The sequence below is a fragment of the Pagrus pagrus genome (assembly GCF_965226575.1).
Source record: "Pagrus pagrus genome assembly, chromosome: 6".
Taxonomy (NCBI): Eukaryota; Metazoa; Chordata; class Actinopteri; order Spariformes; family Sparidae; genus Pagrus; species Pagrus pagrus.
Genome location: NC_140190.1, coordinates 30,723,699 through 30,750,133, shown reverse-complemented (window position 1 = coordinate 30,750,133; position 26,435 = coordinate 30,723,699). Strand labels below are relative to the sequence as shown.

Genomic DNA, 26,435 nt, shown 5'->3' with positions numbered 1-26,435 from the left:
CCTTCACTTCTTGTTGTGGATGAAGCAGGACTTTTCTAAAACCTCTCCTCTCCAGTAAATCACTACACAAAGCTCATCATCACCAGCGAAAGGTCAGACACTTCAGATGATGTTTGTGTGTATGTTTACAGGGTGGCGGAAAAGAAAATGTGGTCTGCCCGTCAGGCTGAAGGAAGGATGTCACACACACACACACACACACACACACAGGGATGATTGTGTATGGTAGCACCTGTCCTCTGAGATCTACAGCTCTACAGCAGCATCCATCCACTCAGATAGAGCAGCAGGGAAAGGGAAGATGACAGGCGAGTGTTCACACAAGGAAATGAGGTAAGGGCTCTCTATGTGTACTGGGTTTGTATATGCGCACATGTGGCCCACCAAGTGTGTTTGTGGTTGCAAAATTGTCAAAGATTGAGTTTGTGTGTTGTATGTTAAAACATTTAGTGAAGATTAGGTGAAATTTGTAACTGTGGTACTAAGAAAACTGTAATGCAAAAACTTCAAAATGGTGACCACCTGTTTCTACACCTCTCAGTTCAGGGTTACGAGCTAAAACGTGCTTTATAAACGGTCACATGGAGGCTCTTTCTGCTCTAAAAAACATCTTCCACCAAATTTCATTCAAATCAGATGATTTCATGAAATATTCCTCAATCTATCTGACAGACCAACATTGATTGAAAACGGAAGTTTGCCACTGTTTCTAAAACATCAGCAGTTCCTCTTCAATTCTCTGTGTTCATGCAGATAAAATAAACCTTGTGTGTTGACCTGTACATGTGTGTGGGGGGGAGGACATGCATGTTATAGAGAAGACGTAGGTGTGTATTTGTACATCAGTGTGTGTGACTCACGCGATCGTGTCAATCATGTCGAGCCCCATCTCCACACAGCAGTGGGCGTGGTCTGCCTTGGGTTGGGTCAGTCCCGACACACAGTAGTAACAGTCCCCCAAGATCTTTATCCGCCTGCAGTGATTCTCCTACAGAGACAAAAGGACAGATGTTATCTGAAACATCTGATTGGTGTGTTGTTGGAAAGAGAGGATGCTGTTGAAATTTACTGGGAGACAGAGTAGAGTTATCAGTGGTGAGGCAGAAGTTGTGAGTGGTTTTGGTTAAGGATTTGGGGCTGATGATAATCTTGGCTTGCATCTACTCTTTAATTTCAGTGAGGCTATTGGCTAGAGTGGTCATCGATTTAGTGGAAATGTAAAGCTGGATGTCATCGGCATAGCAGTGGAAGTGAAGACCATGTTGGCGGGAGAAAATGAACAGGAGAGGGCCAAGCACCAAACCCAGAGGGACACCTTGAGACAGAGCAGCGGTGGAAGGCGTACAGTTGTTGATCTTGATGAACTGTTGTCTGTTTGTGAAATATGACCTGAGCCAGGAGAGGGCGGAGGTTGAGAATGAGATTGCTGAGGACAGGAGGGCTGTTTCTGGGCTCTGCTGTGAGCGGAAACTGGATTGAAATGGTTTGAACAGGTACTGTAATGGAGATGAGGTGAACTTTGAGTAGGATTGGGGTGACAATAGCAAGTTTGCGAGCATTGACATTATGAGCATGTCAGCGTTACAGTTAGAGTTGGGCAGCTTTAAAAAATGTAAAACCAGTTAGCTATAAGGACTGGCCCAGATGAGACTGGTAATATTGAATCTTACTGACAGCGTTTAACGCTAAGCTGCAGTATTACCTGCACCTGAACTGATGAGATTTTTCTCTTGTGGACCTCAGTCTGAAAAGTACAGGAGCACTGTGTGCACGACTCTCAGTTTTAGTACATTATAACAAGACATAAGCACCGCACCTCCTGTGCAGCTGAGCTAATCGGCTATCCCTGGGCTCCTGCTAACTAGCCACATGCTGCTAGTTCTCTCAACCTAACGCCAGTCAGTTAAATGGCTGCTGTGCCTCAGAACGGCCTCACAGAGCCGTTAGCATGGCTGTATATATAGTACGATCCAGTTCTCTGTGTCTGGATCACAGATTTTAATGCCTCACCACAAGTTGCTCCTAATGACAGGACTATTACTATTTTTAGACCCACTCTTCTGATAAAAAAAACTTGATGAGTTTGTTTCTCTTGGGAAAGAAGAAAAAGTTTGAGCCTCAGTGGGACTGCAGACTCTTTCTACATTTAACAGCTGAAAGCTACTCACACTTGATGTTAAGACAGTGAGTGTTACAGGAGATCTGACTGTACAAAACTGTACTGCTGCTCATCTCTGCTCATGTAAATCAGATGTGTGTACTTGTGCAGCCATGTGTGTGTTTGTAGTTGAGGCCAACTCTAATTGCTCCGACATGCTCTTGAAGTAGAATCCCGCCCACACATTCCCAGACAGATATTTGTCACAGTGCATATTGTGCACAAACTTCGCAACGATGACACACACACATACACACACACACATACACACACAAACACCTTTACAACACACAAACACACAAATAAACAAACCTGCAGGAAAGCACAAAGAGCAGCATGGTTGCACGCCGACCTACTGTACAGGTACAGGGTTACCATTTGGCGCTGCATCACTCACAGTCATCAGAAAATCGTAATGGTAGACCCGACAAAGCTTAGCCTGCAGGCAGCCTCAGAGTGACAAACACACATGTGCACACACAAACACACACCAACAAATAGAGGATTCATGACAACTGCAGGGTAAGAGGCGGAGATGAGAAGAGAGGAGACGGGGTGCTCTGGTTTTCTGCTCACGGGAGCAGAAAGATTCTGGCGTGGGAGGATATGAGAATTCAGAACGTGGATGATTATCCCTACGCTAGGAAGAGAAATGGATAGAGTGTGTGTTTGTGTGTGTGTGTGTGTGTGTGTGTGGAAATGAGAGAGAAATTATCAGCTGACAGCACGCCATGTCTCAGGAGAGAGGATAGAGGTATCTGTATGAGTGTCGGAGAGAATTTGGGGATTTTAAAGCAGCTAATTGTGGATGTCTAATTGGAGGCAAGCTCAGTGTCTCCCAATTTGGCTCAATTCATTTCTGTCTTCATTAAGGCTACAAAATGTGGCGTTTGTCTGTTGAGCTTAAGTTTAGGTCGAGCCTGCGGAGAATAAATGTGTTGTGTAGCATACAGCAGTCAGACAGGCTCAGCAGGTGTGACAGAGCTGGTTTGAACGTGAATTTCTCCTTTGCTAACACGACAGGCTATAAATCTCAATTAGGATGCAGCTGCAGCTACACACACACACTCACACACATGCACACAACATATCCTCATCACAAGATTTACATATAATGGCTTTCTGAGTGCTTGAGCACTGATAGCAAGTCACATATCACCTTGTATCTTGCTCTTCCTCTCCCTCTGTCTCTCTCCCTGCGTTAAGCCATGACTGATTGCTAAGATGCAGAATGAACTGAAGAGGGATAATCCTGCTGATCATGTGACTTTTGTGTGTGCATGTGTGTGTATATGCAACATTGTTTGTGTGCATTTGGGAAGCGAGAGCAAGAGTAAGCTGTCTGAAGGAATCTCTTGGCCTCACAGAAGAAGAGTTCACACAAGAGGCACACAGGGACGAGTGTGTGTGTGTGTGTGTGTGTGTGTGTGTGTGTGTGTGTGTGTGTGTGTGTGGTGTAGCTGACATTATGGGCCTGACAGCTATATATCATTGGAAAGCTGCTGACGAGATCTGTTTTATGATGACAACATAAATTAGTAGCAATTAATTGTTCTACATTTATGTTGTGATCATCAATTTCAACATTTAATTTAATTATTATTATACTTCACAAGATTGTGTAACAAATATACAGTTTGATGAGGGTTTTATAATAATCATAAATACTACTACTGGCTGCCGTCACCTTGCTGAAGATTTTTAAGACCTCAAACAATTTAAAATCATTAGAAAATCAAAACAGAAAAACTCCACAACAAGCTGGAGAACACCCAGCCCTGACATACAATTGTGCTATAAAGTTGTTGCGGCTAACACAGACACAAATTATTACTGTTTCTGTCTGTAAATTTGGTCATTTTAAAGCCGCAATAAATTATTTTTGGCCATAAACATCAAAATGAACCTACATTCACACCCAGCAGACCCCAATATTATCATCCTGCTGGAGTTGTGTCTGTATCCACATAATTTATTAAATTCAGTATAAAACATTCACCCTCTCTTACATTTGGTTTGTGTTCTGTTTTACACCAACTTCTGAGAAAAGTATGTGGCTCCAGAGCTGCTAAATGTTCCACTTTATTCAAATGCTTGGTCAGCCTGCTGTCTGGTGCTGAGCAGGTACAGTAGCTTTATTATGAAAAGCTTGTTTACTGGAAAAAAGCTGACAGCTGAAGCTAGACAAGCTTCTTCTCACCAACCTCAAACATACACACACTGGAACTGAGATTTTAACATTGTATTATCCATGGACAGTAGCATGCTAGCTAAATGTTGGCCAAAACTTCTGCAGTGTGAGCCCGAATTTAGTTTTCTCAGAATAACAGCCAACTCCATCTGATGATAAAGACTGTGAGATGTGGTAGAAAGCCCAGAAATGGTAAGTGGACCTTGAGTTCTGAAGACACAGTCTCTTTCTTACTGTTGTACCAGGTTGGTTTTATAGCTATGTATGTGTGTGTGTGTGTGTGTGTGTGTGTGTGTGTCACTCATGCAGTATTAATATGATTATAGTAGTCTGGTGGCAGATAACCTATCGCTCACCTAATCTTCTTTCCCAGAGAACAACGCTACACAGGCTTACTGACAGACAGTCAATGCTACCACACACACACACACACACACACACACACACACACTCTATCAAGTACAGTAGTCCCACCAGTGCCCTCTCTCTCTCTCTCTTTCTCTCTCTCTCTCCTTCACACACACACACAGTAACACTCCACCTCTTCAGCCCTTATCTCCCCTCTGTCTAAAAATCGGTTCACTCATCTCTCCCTCTTTCACCCTTCCAGTTCTTTCTCCATCTTGACCTTCATGTCCTCCCCCTTATCCTCCTCCTCCTACTCATCCTCATCCATCAGGCTCTCCAGCTTTACTTTCACTATTGGATCAATATACGGCCTGGCATAATAAATGAGCTCCAGGACTAAATAATACATTTGGTTTTCTTGGAGGCTTTTTTGTGTTGCAGAGGAACAACAGGCGGGAAACAGGAGCTCACCAACTGTTGAACAGCCAGCCTTCCTCCTCCACTGCAGGCTGTTTAACATGGCTCAATGACATGATCTCATAATAGGAGCTAAAATCTAAAAATTACTCAATTTGGCCTACTTTTAAAGATAAGTTGCATCTTGTGGTGCTCTTAACTCTAAAAACAAAACTAAGAGGGCTTACAATAATACATTATGGATGACACAAGTTAAGCTTATATATCAGAATCGGCATATTCATCAACTGATTAGTAAGAAGTACTATCTGTAATCATTATCCTGCTTATACCATGGTTACATAAGACCATTCATTTACAATTTCATGCATTTTGCAATCAACATTTTAAGTTTTTCACAAGTAATAACGACATAATCAGTTATGGGAGATCCATCAGTTGTATTTGCATGCTGTGGAAAGACATTTAACTGAAACGCCTGTGTAATGAATGAAGTAGAGATTTTGATACACATTGTTCACACTGTGTGGATCATCCATTCAGTTAATTTTCCCTAATGAACCACTTCAAACGAAGGGAGAGCACTTACTGTGGCCAGCTCATCAAACTTCCCAAAGAGTTCGTTGAGCAGTTTGACGAGTTCCTGAGCAGTGCACTGGGAAGCCAAACTGGTGAAACCCACAATGTCTGCAAACAGGATGCTGTCGAAGAGAGAGAGAAAGAATCACAAATCATAAGCTGATGCAAAGAGCTCAATTTGACATTAAAAAAATAGTGTTTTTGACACAAAATACCCACAGATCACAGCAGAGAAATCTAACAGCGATCAGAAGTGAAGCAGTGAGCACCACAATCCAATCCCTGATAAATGGAGGCGTCTTTTAGGCCAACCACTAAATCAATTACAGAGCTGAATTGCCTGCTGCTGGCTAGCTGTTGTAGTGGGGATGAAGAAGGTGTTGAAAGCTACTTAGTCCCTCATTCATTTGCTCAGAGGCAGGCCAGATGGCAGCAAAACAAGGTGTTATGGATCTTATTGACTCTCAATCCAAAAAAAAATACTGCTCCCAGTGGAGTAAAGGCATCCGAACTGGAGTGAAGAGCTGGGTTTCATTTCAAATGTTTTATCATAAAGCTGAGTTTCAGTACTGATACAGAGACGATACTTTTATTGATATCTACTCAGAGAGTTTCCTAGAAAACTGTGTATTTGATTTAGCCAAAAAAAACCTTTCCAACTGGACAAAAGACCCACTAACACATTTGTTTCACTTCAAAAAGGTACAATCAACATTCATGACTGTGGTAGTCACAGGTGTTTAACAGCTCCAGCTCCCATTTGCAATGACGGACACATGATGCCTAGGAGGACATGCTAATTTTCGCCCCTTTTCCAGTGCAATGCTGTGATTGGTATTGAAGTTCCAGATGTTGGTGTGCCACCTTCCCAACATCACAAGACTGATTTCAGCCTATCAGTGCATATCACGCACAGGAAGACACAGCAAACGAAACAAAGATGTAAGAAGACGTAAACAGACAGAGAGGGAGACTGGACTGGGGAGAAAAGGCGTGTTAGTGTCTCGTATCTGCAGAGATTTTCTTATTGTCTCTCTTTGTTGCTGCTTGGGACGCTTTACCAACCCAAAATGTGGCTATTTGACGTCCTGGGAATGAGACTCAACAATCAACTATCTTTGTGGTGCATTTATGAACAGCTGGGACAAATCCTACTGATTCTACCTTTAACTTTAATAGTCTTTGAATTAGATTAATGTGACATGAGCTTCAGTTAGCTTTGACCACAAATGTCCTTCAGAGGGAGACTTTTTACTCTGATACTCTGAGTACATTTCAGAGCCTGTACTCTTACTTACTTACTTTTACTGGAGTAAAGAAGTTGAATCACTACTTCTACTTTTACCAGTCTTTTTACACAAGTAGCTGTACTTTTGACTACTACTACTTCTGACACCTCTGCCAAACAACAGCAGCCATACATGACGTTTTTCACAATAAAATACTTTAAAACTGGTCAAATTTTGCTTTAAACAGGAACCATCTGATCAGAGAATAAGTAAACAATAAGTACAGACCAAAGATTCATTGTCAGTACTTGACAGTTTTAGATTTTGGCTGCTAGGGAAACATGTTCCACAATAAGTACTGAGGTTTGTAACCCAGCTCTCAGAGGGCCCTTCCTCTGCATCGTGACTGAGCTGCTCTTTTTGGCAGCGCAGTATAGCTGCTGAGGAGCCTGATGTATGTAAAGCCGGGATCACGACAGAAGAGCTCTGTTGTGTGATTTGTCTTTGAATGGCGCTGTTCTGCAGCTCGTGCTGGTGTGTAGTGGGTGAGGAGGAGAAGGTGAGAGGAGGGCAGAGAGGGGGAGAGAGGGAGCGGAGCTAAATAGATATGCGATCAAACGTTCTCGAGGCCACATCGTGTCAAGCCCCTGCTTAGCAAAATAAAGCTGATGTTTGTGGTTTTTTTTCACTGCCATGTGTTTGGCTGTGAATGTGTGTTTGTAGCAGCTCCCTGGAGACGAGCGGGAGCTGGCTCGCTGGGTGCAGCAGCGTGATGTTTGGCCGAGTGCCAGCGCGGCAGCGAGCCCGGTGAACGGGAGGTGATGTTCCCGAGCCGAGGCTGAGTGTGGGAGCGAGCAGATAGACCAACAGACGTAGAGAGAGAGAGAGAGAGAGAGAGAGAGAGAGAGAGAGAGAGAGAGAGTCAGAGAGTGGAGAGGATTGTCTCTTGACAGGGGTGCTATTGACATGCTACCTAGCCCTCCACTCCCACACTCAACAGCACTGATACAGCTCTCGGCTTCTCTTTACTGCCTCGTTGGAATGTAATCAGCTCAAAGTCTGCCAGGTTCTCACGCTCTGTAATATTTCCTCTATTACAAGTGCAACAGAGGTGGCGGCTGAAAAGGCTGATCAAATTTACATGGACAGGGCTTCAAAAAATGATGGATGAATAAAAAAAAGCCTGTCACTGCTGCTCAGAACCAAAGGGAGCATCATAAAATGTATTGTTTTGTGAAACTGAAAGTGAAAAAACACAAAAGATTCAACTTAAAAAAAACTAAAATTGGCATTTTTAAATAAATTACATTAACCATAAATCATTGTTCATCAATCACATACTTGGTTTCTATGAATTTACTAAGCTATTGCTACAGTTGTTTTCATCATCGACTGGTCAATTAATTTATGTTAAGTCAAGTCTGCTCTGCCACTGCTCCACCACCCGGCCTGTTTGCTCTACCTATGAGCTCAGAGACACTGCAGCTGCGACTCAAAGTGGTTGGATTTTAATAATAATGATATTAATGAGGTAATAATACAAACTCAAAAGTATTTTTTTTTCCATAAGTGAATAAACAAGATGTTCTCAGAGGAAAATAAGGTCCCAGAACATTGTTTGAAGCTAGAAAAGTGGCAGGGTCCGCCAAACATAACCAAAGTAAAACAGTTTGTGCATTCAGTTTATTCAGTCATGAAAATGAAGGGATTTTATTTAGTTAGTTAGTTTAGGCGTTAAAAATCAGTCAATGAAGATCTTTCTCTTCTGATTTAAATTTCTTAATTTTCCAAAACTACATAATGCACCTTTACATTAAAAATAAAGAGGTTAAATTCTACCCCTTTTTTTGCCTGATGTTTAAAAATGATAAATAATAGGGCAGCTCATTAAAAATGATCAATAATTATTGATGTCGTCCGATATGAAACTTCACTAACGTCATAGACTTTTCAGCAATATCACCCAGGCCTGTTATTAAGAGCTGTGAAACCAGAGAGAAGCTTCTCTCCTCAACATTACTCAAAATATCTCTCCCAAACTGACATCTGAATACCACAGCAGCCTGTTTCATGAGAGCATTTTGGTGAAAACTGGAAAAGTTTTGGTCGTAAAACGTCAACAGTGTCTTTCTTAGAAATACAGATACTCGAGAAAAGAAAATACCTGAGCGATTGAGTTCATTCCTCACCTTGAAATAGCAGTCTGCTCCTCACTGACACTTTCATTGAGGAGATGAAGTGGAAAGTGAGTGAATGGATCTTGAGTAAAGATTTTAAAAAGAGAGCCTCCTTTTGGCTGCTACAGCGCTTCTAACAGAACAATTTTCAAGGGTTTAATGTTCAACTAATAAAGTACAGTCAATGCTTAGTTCCATTTCTGATGCAGACTCAGAAATCAACCTTCACGTAGTTTGACTGCGTCTGTGTTAATAGCCGATCTTAATTGATCTTCTATTCTTGACCTTGACATCACAGCAGGTAACACCTGGATCAAAACACTGCAGCCCCTCCACACACCTCTGCGGCCCGCAGTTGTCATGACACCCCCGTACCTGACATTGTCATGACGTTGGATGTAGATCTTGTGAAAGATCCGCTCAGGCGGCTTCAGGAAGTCCTCCTTCATCTCCATGGCAACATTCCTGGGCAGTAGGCTCATTAGCAGACGTTCCTGCGGAGGGAGGGGTTAAAACAGAAGAGGAGGCAACGTCACAAGTTTAAACTGCAGGACAGAAATGTTCACGCTGTGTCTTTGTTGTTCTTTGCTCTGCTGTAAACATTGTTCATGAGCTAAGAAGACATGAAAAATACTCCCCTGTCACACTGTCAACTGACCTACAGCTAAAACGATTGTTATTCTTTGTCTTGTGTAGTTATAAACTGAACATCATTGGGTTTTTGATTGTTGGCGGACAGGAGAATCAATTTGAAGACGCTGCCTCGGCTTTTTAGGACATGGTGATGAGTATTTTTTCACAACTTTCTGACATTCTAATAAACCAAATAATGTATCAATAATAATAATGTGAACATTATCTGTAACTAAAAGTTATTATCAAAGTTGCAACCCTCGACTGAATTTATCATGGTTTCTTTAACTTGGTTGTTTTTATGATTTATGAGGACCCTGAACTCTGAACGGTTCATATTATTTGACATTCTTGAGAATGAATAATTGATTCATCGTAGCATTCGCAAGTTATTGTATTCAGGAGATGTTGGACTGCACAGAGCAGCCCAGTCTCACACCAGAGCTTTTCATAGACCCAGCAATCCGCAAGAGGTGTACAGAAGACAAAAGAGCCAGTAAGTCCAAGTAGGGAGGAGGATGGGGTTGGTCAGGTGGTTAATTCACAGGACTTTCACACAGTTACCCGGGTTTGAGTCCTGTGGTAGGCCATTAGTCAACTGTTTTAAGGAAGTATTTTTAACACTGAACACTGTCATTTTCACAGGTAGGCAAAGGCCAAACACAACAGTGACACGGTGGACCCATGGGTCTATTACATGATTTGGTGTGATATCGGGTTGCAGGGAGACAAGGGGATAACTAATAACATGATCCCGAGGTAGTCTTTAAATGTCCTGTTATGTCTAACCAACAGTCTTAAACTTAAAGTTACATTTACAGTGATTTAACACAGAGAAAAGCAGCAAACTGTCCAATCAAATCACCACAAATGTTAATATTCTGCAAATCTTCGATTTTGTTTAATGACGTTTTTCTACATCCAGTGCTGCTGTTTTTAAAATTCTTTCTACAGTAACTGTGATTAAAGATAGAGGGGAGCTGTTTTATGCAGGCCCGTTTTAATAGCATTATGTAGCCTAATAAATTACAAAATAAATGTAATTGTTATTTTGTTATAGTTACTTGGAATTAAATGAAATGTGTTAATCAAAAGGAAACATCTAAATATTTTTTTTTTGTGTCAAACTCAAATTTGTCCCAGCTGCTTTGCAGACCCGTGTTCTTCTGAAATGTGCCAAAGGAAGACGTTCCTGCGGATCAGGAAGATGTTCCAGTAATCACTGCTGGCTGCTGATGTGAGGTTTACACTGCCTGGTTTATAGGCAGTTTGGGCTGTTTAGCTTAATTGCAAAACATTTGATAGAAAGTAACCAAAAAGTAGAAGAATTAAAAGAGTAACATTACTTTTACACATTTTTAACAGGATAACCAGTAACATTAATTGCCAGCCTGTGACAGAACACAAACACTCGGGCCTTCTTCTACAGTCACATCCACCTCACTGTCTTGTTTTCTGTCTTTCTGTCTATTAAGATACGCTGCTGTTTGCACTGCATGTAGATCATGTGGTGCAGAATCATCCAGAGTGAATACTGAGCTGATTCTTCACATTTGAGAAGCTCAAACTGAAGAACGTGTAACTTAAGGGATTAATAGATGATCACAGTCGTTGTCGACTCATTTTCAGTGAAATCTATTAATCAGCTAAATGTGTTCAGCACCAGTCTGAAGTAGTATTTACACACATCGCTGTGTTTCTGTTTGTGTGAATCGTGTCAGTTACAGCAGCATGAAGTCCGACTCCAGCAGGATGTCAAACAGTTGTGAATGCACGATGAATCATCAGGCTGCTCAGCTGAATGGCTGTTGAGAGACAGGGTTGTACAAGCAGCCGGGGCTCTCCTGTGTTTTTCTCCGACACTGTTTCACTTTACATCCATTCACACAACTGCTCCTCACCTGAGAGTACAAAGCTACAGTAGAGAGCAGCTTGAGAAACACTCATACGTACTGTGAGTGTGTGTCAGGGTGTTTGTCCATATGTGCTTGTGCTTTTGCACTTATAAATGTGTGTGTCAGGTGTAAAAATCACCCTAACCTAAGTGTGAGGATGTGGTTGTTTTATTAAGATAATTCATTTACCTGCTTTATTAATCACTTCCATTTCTCTCCCCTGAATGTATTATAATTGCACATCAAAGAGTCTAATTTCTCTTCTCAGGTTTAATTCACTGTGTTTGACTACGGCTCTCCTCGTAGTGGTTTATTCATGAACCACCTCGCTCTCACATTAACGAGAAGATTTCCTGTCTTCCAGATTTCCATGAAGGGGAAATTCTGTGAAAATGATACGATTTGAAACTGAAGGAATTCAAATTGCGGAAAGTGGTTAAATGTTTCATCGGGAGAAAGGAAGAAAAACCCCATGAAGAAGACAACAGGGATGTGAAAAGAGAAGACAATGTGCAATAATCCCTACTCGAAGAGCTGATCGTATCAATGAGGTGTGTTGGAGCAGAGAGACGAGCCTGTCCTCATCAAAAAACAACTATATCGGTCAAAAATGCAAGCAGCTTAACACAACCCATATTTACGTTTGTTTTGAGGGGCTGAGCTCGAGTGACTGTTGAGTTATTACAGCTGCAAAGGAGGAAGTGAGGAGAAGTAGTACAGGACGAGATAGGGCACAGGAGACCACGGTTCCTTTTCTTGTGTGAAAGCAGAAGTCAATGCTGAGTTTGTTTAATTTACTAACATAGTGATGTTACGTAATGTACATAACTTGCATACATTTGTTTGGTAACATAGGCACGTTTGTAACTGGAGTTACATAAAGAACGTAGCTGACACAGTTAACCAAACCATGATGTTTTCCAAGACCTGACCAGGTAGTTTTCTTGCCTCAACGTAACCAAACTGCAACCGTATGACGTTAATTTGTCACTTGTCGTTTTGGGAGACGCTGACAGTCGACCTATTCAGTTTGAGGATGTGTTGGGAGAAACATCTAAAACATGCAGGGCAGGGGCCCCAGGAACAGGACTGAAAAACACTGAGCTATAATATCAGACTAGACAGCACAAAGAGTTATTATGACACAAGTACGAATAGGGCTAGCTGGTTAGCATGCTAACTTCAGTAGAAACTACATAGACGTCTTTGACATCACATCAAAACAGTACCTTCTTCACATTCTATTTATAATGTTAATTCTATTTTGTAAAGTAAAGTAAAATGTTTCCATGTTGCAACTTTAAGAGCTTTCATGAAACTGTAGTTTGAAACAAATGATCAAAGGTTTGCCTCGGTTATATTTGGCTTTTGGTCGTATCTTTCAGTTTTGCGCAGCAGATGGAGTTTGCTCAGTTGCCATTTAAATGACAACTGAGAACACAACCCTTTTCTTGGAGCTTTTATCCATATTATTTATACATTTTCCTTTCCTGCCATGACTAGTGTTCCTGAACACCTCACATGAGTCACATGAGTTTAAATGACTTGAACTTCAATCATGTGATAACAGGAAGTTGTTTATGACTAAAGGAAATGGATGGAAAGAAGATGATGACAGCTGAGCAAAACAAAGACTGAGATGTGGTTGAAAGCTCCGGAAAAGCAAGATCTTGACCGTGAGTTAAGGGTTTTTTGGCAAATGAGCTGCGTTGACTTTTTCTTGACTTTCTGGTCGTCGTCTCTCAAAACCAAAAACAGAAATTTGACATTGTTATAGCACCACAGAACCACTTAGGGAAGAGGATGGGCTGGATGGTGACCTTTGACCTTCCTGTAATCCTTGACTGACTAGTTTTAGTTGCATAAATGTAACTGATTCTTCACCATAGATTTGGCAGATCAGATACATTTTGTATTAATAACTTCAGTCAGGGTCATGACCATGAACACAACCCTTTTCTTGGAGCTTTTATCCATACTATTTATACATTTTCCTTTCCTGCCATGACTAGTGTTCCTGAACACCTCACATGAGTCAAGAGGAAACTACGCATTGCTTCTGGCTTCTGAGATTGCTATTGAACTGAGGAGTCAATTGTACCACCCAGATGTACAGCCTACACATGTCAGGAATCAATACAACCTATGGATCGGACTCAAAGCAAAAACCCTGAGCAAACACCCCAGCAATAACCAGAAACCTGTTTGAAGAGTGAAACTCAAACCTGAGACGTTTGTTTGTGAGTGCACCAGCAGCGGCCTGGTTGCAGGCTGCTGGCTGGCCGTTGATAGATCCCAATCAGGGGTCTGTGTGTGTTTCACTCACCCAGATAAACTGTGACCTTTACTGGAGTAGGGAGGCCATGAAAGCAATCTGCTTGTGTAATTACCTGTCAGAAGGGAGCCTGTTACTGCTGGGGAAAACACAGCATATCATCATCTAATCTACAAAGAACAGGTGCTAAGTGTGCGTGTGCAATCCCGAATGTTGTGCATAACGAAGGTGAGACGTGCACGGAGGCATAGTACATACACGAGATAATTAATTGTCCATTTAACAACCGGTGTGGGTGGGTTTCGTGCACATGGCGGATGAGGAGGGTGCGGCGTATAACCAAGTGTTTCTGTGTGTTGAAGTTGCCTGATTGCGCCTTTGTTAAATCGCTCCATGTAGGTGTGCACGGAGGGGGTGGAATGTGTGGCGCTGGTGCATGTGCCACAGTAATTGTTCTCTCCTTAAATAGCTGCTGTCATAGTTACTGCGTGCCTGTGGGCCGGTTGTTAGAATACATTGGCACCTGAAACCTTTAAAAAAAAACTTCTCAAGAGGCTGTGAAGATTTCACGAACATACGCACTCGACAAGTGTGGATACATTTCCTCGTCATCTTGCTCTCATTCTGCTGTTTTCCATCCCTGTGTGTGTGTGTGTGTGTGTGTGTGTGTGTGTGCAGATTCACGCCTCACCTGTTTCTCGTTCTCATCCTCCAGTCGCAGCCTCTCCTCGATGCAGTTGCGGGCTTGCAGGAAGACTTTCCTCTGGGTGCGCTCGGTGAGAATCCTCACAAACACCCCCGACAAGTTGACGCTGGTGAACAGCACCGCGTTGGCCACCAGCTGCACACAAACAAGAACAGACATGTCAAGCAGAGCTGGCAGCGTCGACATACTGTGTGTGTGCGTGTGAGCCCAAAGGAACACACGTGTCCATATGTGCGTTTGTGTGTGCAATCATACATCCTGGTTAGATTAGACTTCACAATCCTTGATTAATCCACGGGATGGATTGAATGGCAGATATCAAGGTCAGCACAGTAACTGCAGCACAAGTCGTAGGTGTGACTCAAAGATCAGAAGCTGGACAGTGGAGTGGCTGACAGACAAAGTGTACTACTAGTCAATGATCAGAGACTATTGATCAGGACCAACACTTAGTTTGGATGATGAACTCTGCAGCCACTCTGTGCCTTCGATTCCTAAAAGGTCAGAGGTGAAAGGTCGAAGTAACACTATAATCCAGCACAGCCAGATGGTACATTTTCTCTTTATGGTGACCAGAAAAACACCACCACATCATAAAGACGACTTCAGTCTGGTTCTTACTGTAATTAATGAGCAAGACCAAAAAGAAAGACACACTCCGTCCAGTCCAAAATGAAATGTTGGCATTTTGCATTCCTGCAAACCGCAGATATGTTCAAATCTGTAGGTTTATAAATATTATATCAACATTTCTACAATATCACGTTTACATGACATGGATATGAGCTGACTTGGGGATGGCCGAAAGGTTGTCAACATTCTAGATGGTGTTCCAATATTTTATAAATTAATACTTTCTAACCCTAACAAATTGGGATTTTTGTGTCTAAACCTAACCAGAGCATAAGCACACAAAACTGGAATTTAAACCCAAAGAGACGTAAAGTTGGACACAAAAATGTCAAGGTTCAACATATTTGTGTTTTGCAGAATTGTACATTGCCTACATTTATTCTGGTAATTGGGTTGAAATACTTAAAGACGATAGTGCAGTGGTTCCCAACGAAGGGGTCTGCACCCCCAGAGAGGGTCTGAAATGGGATTGTGACAGGATTAACAAGAAAAGCGTATTTTTGCTGCATATTGCTGCCATTTTGCTTGTAGATTGTTGGGTTATTTTTCCTCCTAAGTCGGGCTGCAACTAAGGTTTATTTGCGTTATCAATGAATCAGCTGATATTATTCTGATTAACAGTTAAGGAGAGCCTGACCGATATTTGATTACTTAAAAAATGATAATATGCTGTACGTATATCGGTAGATATACATACATTTTGAGCAGTAAACCTGCAAACCAAACACTTGAGACAAGGATATGCAACAGAGGAAGCATATTTTGCAGTTTAACAAAATTTGTTGTCTAAAATTAAATCCGTGCACTGAAACAGTAAACTTCACTGAACCCCAAGCATCTCTTTCTGCATCAGTATCTAAAAGAAAAAGTTTTGATATCAGTGCACATTGGACAACATATATGCCAATACTGATACATCTGTGATCAGTCGCTTTATCGTTCAGCATAAAATGTTAAAAGATTGTGGAAAACAATTTCCCAGAGCTCAAAGTGACGCCTTCAAATCGCCTCCTATGTCTAATGAACAGTCCAAAACTCAAAGACTCCTCATTTACTGTTACGAATGACAAAGAAAAACAGCAAATCCTCATATTGGAGAAGCTGGAACCAGACAATGTTTTACATTATTACTTGAAAAATGATTATTAAGAGTTGGTGATTAATTTTCTTTCGATTAACTAATCAATTAATCAGTTATTTGTTGCAGCTCTACTTCTGAGGCCTCTGGAAGTAGTCTGAGCAGACGATGCTTCCTTTTAATGAGTCACAAACCAAACGGTGCAAACCACTGATTAAACGCCTCACTGCTAATGAAGTGAGTTTGTAAAACTCATATGAATCAAAGCAGGGCTGTGCAATATACCGATATTTAAATGTTATCAGGATTTGAGACTATACGTCGTCTCTTCGATTTTTGATATCATTATATCAAGATTTGACAGAAGTGTTGTCTTGTCCTAGTTTTAAAGGCTGTATTACAGTAAAGTGATGTCATGTTCTGAACTAACAAGACTGTTCAACTTGTTCCAATACTTGTCTTCACCCACTGAGTCACTAACAGTCATCCCTACAATATTGTCACAATATCGAAGGTATTTGGTCAAAAGTATCTTGATGTTTGATGTTTAAGGCTCCTTAAAATTATAAATGAAACCTTTTGAGGAGGAAGAATCAGTCTCTGGTTGATCTGGTCACCTGGTGACATCTGTAACCTGAGGAGGGGTCAAGTACACACAGCTTCATTTCAGAGGTCAGAGAGGCTGAGGTCTCTGCAAGACCGGAAATATCTCAGAAAACATATTGTAACAAGAGGCTGATGTGGGGAAACACCTCCGACATATTAAAGTCATCACTTCTGCCTACAACCTGGGTCACAGAGACCAGTCCGGGATGAGCTCTCAGTGTGTGTGTGTGTGTGTGTGTGTGTGTGTGTGTGTGTGTGTGTGTTTCAGCACCAGCAGCTGGACAGCTCCTCCTGCTTTATTACTGCTGAGCGCTAAAGTGAAACTCTTTTTACAACTCCAGTATCCTGCAGCTAAGATCGATCAGTGAGGCTGTTTTTAACCCTTCCCTCTCCGGGGGAAGTCGGATGAGTAAGCACGCTGCTTCTCATTCATACAGTAACTTCACAGCCCAGCTGGGAGCCTCACAGCGCGCACACAGGCTAACTCACTGGAGCAGCTGCTCAAAGGTACCAGGGCTGTAGTTTGTGAGTGAGAGCGAGGCTCGGTGTGCTCCCTGTGTGATGTGATGATGGCTGAGAAGTGAAACTGTCCTCTAAGCACGAGGCTGGGTGCAGGTGCAGCACTCACCGGTCTCCACAGCCACTGTTTCCTCCCCGTGACCGACGTCGCTATGACAATGAAGTGGGATGCAGCCAGCATCACCCCGAACAGCACGACCAGCAGCGTCCGCACCGGCAGCAGCACGTAAGCCACGAGGGTGACCAGCATGAGCTGCCACACGCCTTGCTCAGGGGCACCGGCGCTCACCAGCTCCGACGTGCCGAGCGCCAGCGGGAACGGGCAGCAGAGCAGCGCAAAGGTGAAGCTGAAGAGCAGCGCCAGCTTCGCGATCTGCTGTAGCTGCGTCACCTGCAGGTACTTGACGTTGGTGACGATGAACAGCGACAGGAACACCACGCAGTGCACCGGGTAGGAGCCCTTGGACAAGGTGAGGCGCGGGCTGGACAGCAGCTCCACCAGGGACAGCGACGACGCGGCCACGATGAGCACCGCCAGCGCCTTGAGGGTGGCGGTCTGCTCCAGCTTCAGGTTGTAGTTCTGGAAGAGAGCCTCCAGCTCCTGGCTGTTGAACTCGTCCTCGCAGGCGATGGCGCCCAGCGGTGCACCGGCCGGGCAGTGACCCTTCCTCCGCCGGGTCTTGACTCTTTCGAATGGCGCCTCCTCCATGTTCCGGCCATTCATGAAGCGGGGACAGCGCGCGAGCCCCTCAACTTTTCGCTTTCCTCTCCTCCGTCGGGAATCGAACCGGCACCCTCTCCCAGTTCATGCGTCCTGGAGGCTGCGGGGCTCGGTGTCAGAGGGGAGAGGGTGGCAGAGGAGGCAGCAGCACCGTGCGCGCCCTCTCTACAGGTTGACGGTTGTTGGTGTGTCGTCAGGAAAGTAGCCCGACCAATGTGCAGCCCTCTCTCTCTCTCTCTCTCTCTCTCTCCGTGTGTGTGTGTGTGTGTGTGTGTGTGTGTGTGTGTGTGTCTCTCTCTCTCTCTCTCTGTCTCGTGGACCTCCTGCGGTGCCTCGGACTGGGTTACCGGTGTTCGTGCGCTCTGCCAGGACTCATGATGGTACAGCTCAGTCACCAAAAACATCCTCTGACATTCATTTCTCTGGATTTACTTTCTCTTGCGCGCCCCTGAGACGCGCGCGCACACACACACACACACACACACACACACACACACACAGTAAATATAATATTCTAGTGTGTGCGTCCTTCTCCTGCCTTAATTTGCCGGAGTGACATGTCAGCTGGTTGGGTGAAGACAGCAGCAAAACAGCGCTGGTGATTTCCCCTCACAGTGTCTGCAGTCAGGGCTGATGTAGTTCCCAGCTAAAAATAGACCAGCTGCACCGGTGGATGGTCCAATATAGCAACAATTTGGTCTTTCCTGCATCTCGTATGTTTAATTGCAGAATCAAGCGCTCTTTTCACACAGAGAAAATAACGGGAACACATTCGTTAGAGACAGAAGGTAAAGCTATAAATAGCGCTCTTTTTCCCGAATTAAACGTGAAAATATAAGAATGATGACGCGCATCTTAAAATGTGATGCACCATTGTTGTGGTGGAGGGCATGTTTGCATAGTTTGTACATGCACGCGTGCATATTTTCTGCCTTTCTTTTGCATAATGATGTAGAGTTTTTTACTTCAGGCTGATTGTGAAACATTCTGTCGCTGCAGAACAAACATTGACAGAATAAGTGGGAAATATCATCCGGTATCGCCAAAGAATGACACAAATGTGCAAGGAGAGTCATTTAGTAGAACTGAGTTCAAATATGCGAGAATGTGGGAAATATAAGGGAGGGGTGCTGCAAAATAGCAGCAGCTGCAGCAGCAAAACATACAGTGTCAGAAAAGAGAAACATCTGTTACATAAGAATTTAACGAGCAGATCTTCAGGGTGTCCAAAAATGTGAAGCTCCGATCCAAACTGAGGGAGGAAATTGGAAAGTGTTGATGTATATTTTTACACATGAATGTCATGTTTTCACCTCAAGTCAACAATCTGGTAGATACAGAACAAATAATAATGATAACATATTTTATTTACACAGGGCTTTACATGTTAAAGGCAATAACAGAGACAGTAAAGGCAACATCAGTATGCAGTCGTTATGAACAGAATAAAGGTCTACCTCAGTTCAAATATAATACTAAAGGGCTTATGAAAACATAAACATCAGCAAAATAGAATAAATGGCAGCAGAAGTCCCTTCAACATGCAGAAAATATCATTAATATGCCTCATAAAAATAACTAAATGTACAATGACTTAGAATTACATATCAAAGGGAGAAATTAGATTTTGGTGTAAATATTTAGAAATACTCTCCAAGAACGCTTCATACTGTCATATTAAAGGGTAACTCCATCAGTGTTACACATCAAAGTGTGTTTACAGGTCTAGGTCGAGTACTGCTGAATATGTGAAAACAGTAGATTAAGGCCTTCTGTGGCTCCAGAAGAAGCTGCATGTAATCTGATAAACTGAAGACACCGAAAAAACAAACAAGATGTGTGTCGAACACAAGATTATGATACTTATGATACACTTTTCGTTCAGCAAGATAATCTTCACAGATAAACACCACTGTTGTGATTATTGAAGCGTAAATTAAACCTCCCTATTGTTAGGCTATAAACAGATGACATCACGGTCACATGACATAAATGTCACCACCACTAAGAGTCTTTCTACACAATTATTGTACACATTTCCTATAAACTGACCAATGTACAAGTTGTAAAGTCAGAGTTAGAACAGCTTGTAACTAAAGTGGGCCTGTGAAGACGGACTAGTGAGTAGATGAGTCTCTGTGTTCACTGTGATGATGTTTAATGTCCCCGACGACCTCTGTAGTCTCATTTACACACTTAGCAACCGCCGTTTTTAACACAGCTTTATAATTCACGTGGGCTATTTACTGATGTATTTTATGTCATAGAACAGAACGTGTGAATACCTTCGGCCTGTGGTAACCACACACCTTATTTCAGGCATTTAACTGAAAACCCACTCAAAAACTTGTGGACTTTGAGACGAGGGAGCCAGATGTGCAAAAATGCTAACTGATTTCTGGGTTTTAGGACCACAGACTACACCACTCTATACTTTATGTACATTTGCTTTATCATAACATTCCATTTAAAGCTTTAACGTGCAGAAAAGTGACAGTGTGACACGTTCATGTGCATCTTTTACTCTTCTCATCATCACTTTTATGATATATTAAGGCATTTGAATACAGTAGCACACAAAGAGGTTTACAGGTTTCACCCACAGCATGGATAAGTTTTATAAACCTCCTGTGTGGCTTGTGTCCATGCTGGGATGTCATATGGGCCCAGGTTTGCTGTGTGGTAATCCCACTTTCATTATATTATTAATGTTTTATTTTCAGGTCTGAAAAGTGAAGCTGACACGAAAATGCTCTTCCAACTTGCATTGCTTTCTGATGGCCAGCAGGGGGCAACTCCACTGGTTTCAAAAAGAAGTCTGATTGTATGTAAGCTTATGAGAAAATAACCGTACTTCTCACATGATTTATCACCTCAGTAAACAGTTTCCTGATGAGTTTGTAGTCTCAATCACTAGTTTCAAGTAGGGGTGTTGCATATAACTGGTTTTGAGAATAACTATGATATTAAAAAAATTAAATATTGATATCGTGTTAAAGGTGCACTCTGTAGTTTTTGGGGAAGGAATTTTAATCAGAAGTGAAAGATCTTTTCTGCCTGATCAAACTTAATAAACAATCTCTTTGTTTTCATTACTAAATTTACTTTGTTTGTATGTGGCGGACTCTGCCACCTTTCTAGCTTCAAACAGTGTTCTGGGACTTTAATTTCCTCTGAGAACAGCTTGTTTATTCACTTATGGAAAGACAAATATTTCTGAGTTTGTATTAGTACATCATGAATATTGTAAATACTGTAGGAACATTCTCAGTTTGATTTTCTTCTACAAAACGACACAGTGCTCTTTTAATAATAGACGTGATAATACTGTGTAAGTAATCCAGCGTTTCTTTCTGTTCTTACAGTTGACTGTTAGCGAGCTTGTGTGTGGCTGCTACTCATTAATTTACTTCTGCTGTGCAAAATCATCTCGAAACCTCAGGCATGTATGATTACATAGACTCTGTGTCCACCTCCCTACACTCGTATAACCAATGTTATTCATTTGACAAAACACTCAATAAAAAAGTTAAGATGAATTTGGCTGAGAGCATTTTTTTCCCCCAAATCTCTATAGATATCGCGATGATGTCATTATTGTGAATTCTTTAGGCCATGATAATCATCCAGTAAAAATCTGATATGGTAACAGCTCTAGTTACAAGTTAGTAAGTTATTATCCCATTTAGAGTAAAGTAGGCGATCAATCAGGGTATGATTTAGTGCATGGCAACTTTTTCGGCTGGTATTTTCCTTGGTTTCTCAGTCAGATCCAATCAAGATATCCTCTATAGGTCCACCCTCTCTTCCAAATATGGTCACTTTTAGCACCAATAAACCAAGATGGCACATCTGTAACACAAAACCCGAGACTTTAAAATGGTAGTCCACAAACCAATCCTCCTATATCTCCTAGGTAGATATAAATATAGACACATACCTTGGCTCTTATTACATCAGAGTGTTTGTGTTGTGTATATTTTTATACTGCCAAGAAAAAAGACAGTTAACTCGATTACTACAAAACTACAGGAAGGAGGTTGAGGGCTCCAGGGCAGTTGATCGCATTGCCTGATTCGCCATCCAGAAATATCTCAAGTAAAGGACATGTGGATCTGTCAGCTCGAACTGAAAAATAGTCCAGGATTCACATGACAATAAATTCTTGTGTCAGCATGGTGGAGGCTTCTCCTCACAGCTTAACAGGCTCAAAATAACAGGCTTTTAAATTGCAAAGAAGCTCCTCTTTAATGCACAGGCGTACCTTCAGAAGAAAAATGCAGGCTTCCTCTCTGTGGCCTGACCGATGACCTTGCTTTTTGTTGCACATTGTGCGTCAGATCGCTAAGATCTAAATGGGCCGGCTCATCAATGAAGAAGTCATTCCTCCTGACAAAAAGTCTCTACATGCACACAGTCAATTACTATGCGGTCAATATCCACTATCGTCCCGCGTTCTTTAAATCAATATGCTGCAGAGTCGACATCACAACAGTGAAAGAAAGAAAGAAAGACAATCTGACCTCATCTGAGGAGAGAGTGATAAGACTTTGTCTGCTGGTTCAGAATGAAAGAGCTCTCACACTCTGGTGGTTAAGTCTGACAGTGAGTCTGAAGACTTAGAGCTCCAAACCTGTCTATAGATATCACTTACCTGTAAAAAATATATACATATATTTCATAGTGTGAGTGTGAGAGAACGTTTATTAGCATTATTTGGAAAATGTCTAAGGTTTAAAGGATAAGTGCACCCAAAAATGAAATGCAGTGATTATCTTCTCACCCCCATGCTGATGGAAAGTCAACATTTCTGGAGCTTCGAAACATAACAGCATTGTAGCATCCTCCTAAACAACTGAATGGGGACTAATGGGGACTTGTTTTAAATGAAAAAAAAAGCAGCCCATCTTGTGTAATCCAAGTCTCCTGAAGCCTTGAGATCCCAAAATAAGCATCAAACTGCTCCTCTAAAGTCATTCTTCCAAAATGTGAGTTGTGATGTCGTCTCTGTCCTGCTGTTATTACAGACATGTCTGAACAAACTGTGAGCCCTCCACTTGTCATGAACTCACACCCTCTGGGGCTCATAGGAAATGGTGTTTATTAGAGACCACTTGAAAACAGAAAGTAAATAAGATGTTTGGTTTTTTTTTTACAAAAAAAACTATAATCCTTTTCTAACCATATAAATAAGCCAATAAAACAAAACGTAGATATGATTCCAAAATTAAAGAAAAAGACACCCAATATTTCATGTACTTCACATATTTCACTAAGAAATATGATAACAACAAATCAGAAAACAAAATGAAAAAAAAATGTAAAAAATACTTGGCAACACAGCAATCTCAAATTGCCTGTGCACTTTGACGACCAAGGAACTCCAATAAAGGATTCCACACCATTTTAAAATTCTCAAACCCTTCCTCTAGTTATGTAAGTCAGCCTCTCCAATACATTACATTATGCCATCTGCTTCACCCTTACATGTATCAAAGTTATATCCAGTTTTCTCCAGTATAAAGCTGCCATCCTCCAGGCCTGCAGGAGGCCAACGTCAATTAAAGTTACCTGTTTTTAAACTTACAATAAAATAATTTCGATATAAACCTAAAACACACATTTTTGCTTGGTGAGGCACCTTCACACTGACAGCGTCATACAGTCTGAAAAACTGTACTCTAGTATTATACACAGTGAAACAAAAGGGCCCTTTCTTCTAAACATTGATCCAAGTATCAGGGATGTCAGGGCACAAGCGGATGATTTTGTCATGGACTCATGGAGGACTCAACCTTTGTGCTAAAAGGCATAAGAACAAACACAAAGACCTTCAGTGAAGCTGCTTTTCTGCAGATTTGGACCAAAATGTATAGTCTCCACCTGACCTGAGGACAGAGGTGTCAATTGAGGCTTTAAAGCAACTCTTAAAAACACACCAACTATCCTTTATTTGCTTTAAAGTTGCATCTACACGTGTCAACACTGCCATTTATGTAGTCTTTGTTGTGTTCTTTCTCTAACTATTTGTCTCTTTTTAAATCTCCCCTCATTTATATAAAATAAACCTGTCCACTTGAACTGCTTTAAGTTGTTGTGGAACATAAAATGCAGCTGTAATTTCCATCTCATATCCCCACTGGCTCATTCAAAGTGTCTCATCTTTCCTGTTTAGCATCTTCTCAGTGAAGTGAAGTTGATACACACACACACACACACACACACACACACACACACAGGCTCCATTACTCTCTCTCTTGAAGTAAGTGACAGCTGCAGATTTTTGGACCATCCCTCCCTCCAGGATGCCTGACAGTCCCCCGTTACCATGGTAACAGAGGCAGTAAGGCTAGCAGTTGTGACTGATACGCTGCTGAGGTGTTTCCCAATCTGACACCGTGGCTCGCTCTCTCTCTCTCCTCTCTCTGACTTTCTTTCAGGTGGTTTGAGATGATGAGTGCAGCTGATGTGTTTGTAGCTGTCTGTGGCGTGGTGACACAGCGCCCTGCCCTGCCGGCTCATTGTGCTCACTGACATTTCTCCAAATTGAGGTTCTGACATGAAGGACGGGGTGGTGCAGATGAAAGCTTCAGAGGTGACCGAAGCAACACACTCCCCTCCCACCAACCATGCAAAGACAACTGCCAGGATGTAGACATGTAGTTGTAGTGATCACAATGTGTGTGTGCGTGTGTGTGAGCATGTGTGCACGAGTAAATTTATAATAGACTTTGAAAATGTCAGACCAAGTCCAACACCACCTCAAACCAGGGGACCCCGAGATTGTAGCTTTGATTTTGTCAGGCGCTCCTGTAATCGGCCAGGTGAGTTCCTGTTCTTGTAGGTTTTTTCTTCTTTTTTTTGTGTGTGTGTGTGTGTGTGTGTGTGTGTGTGTGTGTGTGTGTGTGTGTGTGTGTGTGATGGCAGCCAATTGGCTGGGATACACAGAGACAGATAAATGAGAACTTAGCAAACAGGGTTCTTCAGCACATTCACGAATAGGAGCTCTCACCGGAGCTGAGGAGGAAGCTGTTGCTGCTGCTGCTGCTGCTGCTGCTGCTGCAGTGTTGTTTGCATTCATGAATAAACCTACTTGCTGCCATTCATACAAACACAATTAGCTCCATGCTTTTCCTGTGGAGAACAGGAATAGATGAATGCAGAAACCAGCTCTCATGCATGCATAAACAAGATATTTATACAGCCAATAAAAGACCTTGTGAACCGTGTTTTCCGCAGTATCACTCTGCGGCGATAAACAAGTTTATTCTTTCATCTTTACATGATGCTAACATGTATAAAAATGATAAAACGTGAGGTCAAAAGATAAACCAAGAGAAAAAAATGTAGTTAATCCATTTAATCTGCCTTTATACGCCTCTATAATGTTGCTTTAAAGCGCTTGACAGCCAGCAGATTGCACGTATGCGTCCATATGCACAAGAGGGGTAAATGAAAAAGATGAGAGAGACGCAAAAAGACAGTGTTCAGCAGTAGACTGTGTGTTAATGTGTCTTTTTGTGTGTATGTGTGTGTGTGTGTGTGTGTGTGTGTGTGTGTGTGTGTGTGTGTGGCCTCTTGGGTTGCAGTGTGTGTGTGGGAGTGCTATTGAGAGATATTTTTAATTCTGTGTGTCTGCTCCTCTCATCTCCCTCAGCAAGAGATGTTGGAAGGAAGCTGAAAAACATTTCCAGTGCAACTATCATTTAAATACACACTCACACACACACACACACACACACACACACACACACACACACACACACACACACACACAGAAGTCTGCTTGCATGCACATGCACGCATGGGTACAAACGCGTACAGTTTCAGAACTCTTTCATATGGCAACAGTTGCGTCTTTGAAAGTTAAAAAGAAAAAGCCTGCCAGATTGACTGTGTTTTTTATGAATTTCCCTCGGAGTGCTTGTGAGGGAATTTTACATGAACACGATTAAAATATGAATGTGATCCTGAATGGATACAATTCCAGATGAATTTAAATGAATGACAAAATCTGCCTGCCAAGCCACAAAAAAACCCAACTTCAGTCTGATACTGATGAAAGATTAAACAGACTAACTGCTCCTCTACACTCTGACGAAGAAACCAACAGCTTCTGGTGTTTAGTTTCAAGGAAAAGGAGGCTTTTAATTCTCCACAGTGACTCAATAATACTTCACATATGGTGATGATGACAATAATAATTCCCCGTGGAGCAGCAATCGTCCTCCTAATGACTCTCTTCCATGTTCCTGCTTTTAGGAGTATAT

At 42.0% G+C, this 26,435-nt stretch overlaps 1 protein-coding gene across 2 annotated transcripts in view; it reads right to left on the bottom strand.

The window, feature by feature from the left end:
- The window catches only part of adcy1a (adenylate cyclase 1a), a 50,136-nt gene extending 31,764 nt beyond the window's left edge, over positions 1-18,372 (bottom strand). For both annotated transcript variants that reach the window (XM_084355813.1, XM_084355814.1), the window contains exons 1-5: positions 17,554-18,372; positions 14,594-14,743; positions 9,475-9,593; positions 5,704-5,815; positions 861-988 (exon numbers count right to left, since the gene is read on the bottom strand). In XM_084355813.1, the coding sequence (XP_084211939.1) occupies positions 861-988; positions 5,704-5,815; positions 9,475-9,593; positions 14,594-14,743; positions 17,554-18,168 (1,124 nt within the window). In that variant the 5' untranslated portion in view covers positions 18,169-18,372. The remainder of the gene's footprint in view (positions 1-860; positions 989-5,703; positions 5,816-9,474; positions 9,594-14,593; positions 14,744-17,553) is intronic.
- Positions 18,373-26,435: the final 8,063 nt, after the last annotated feature.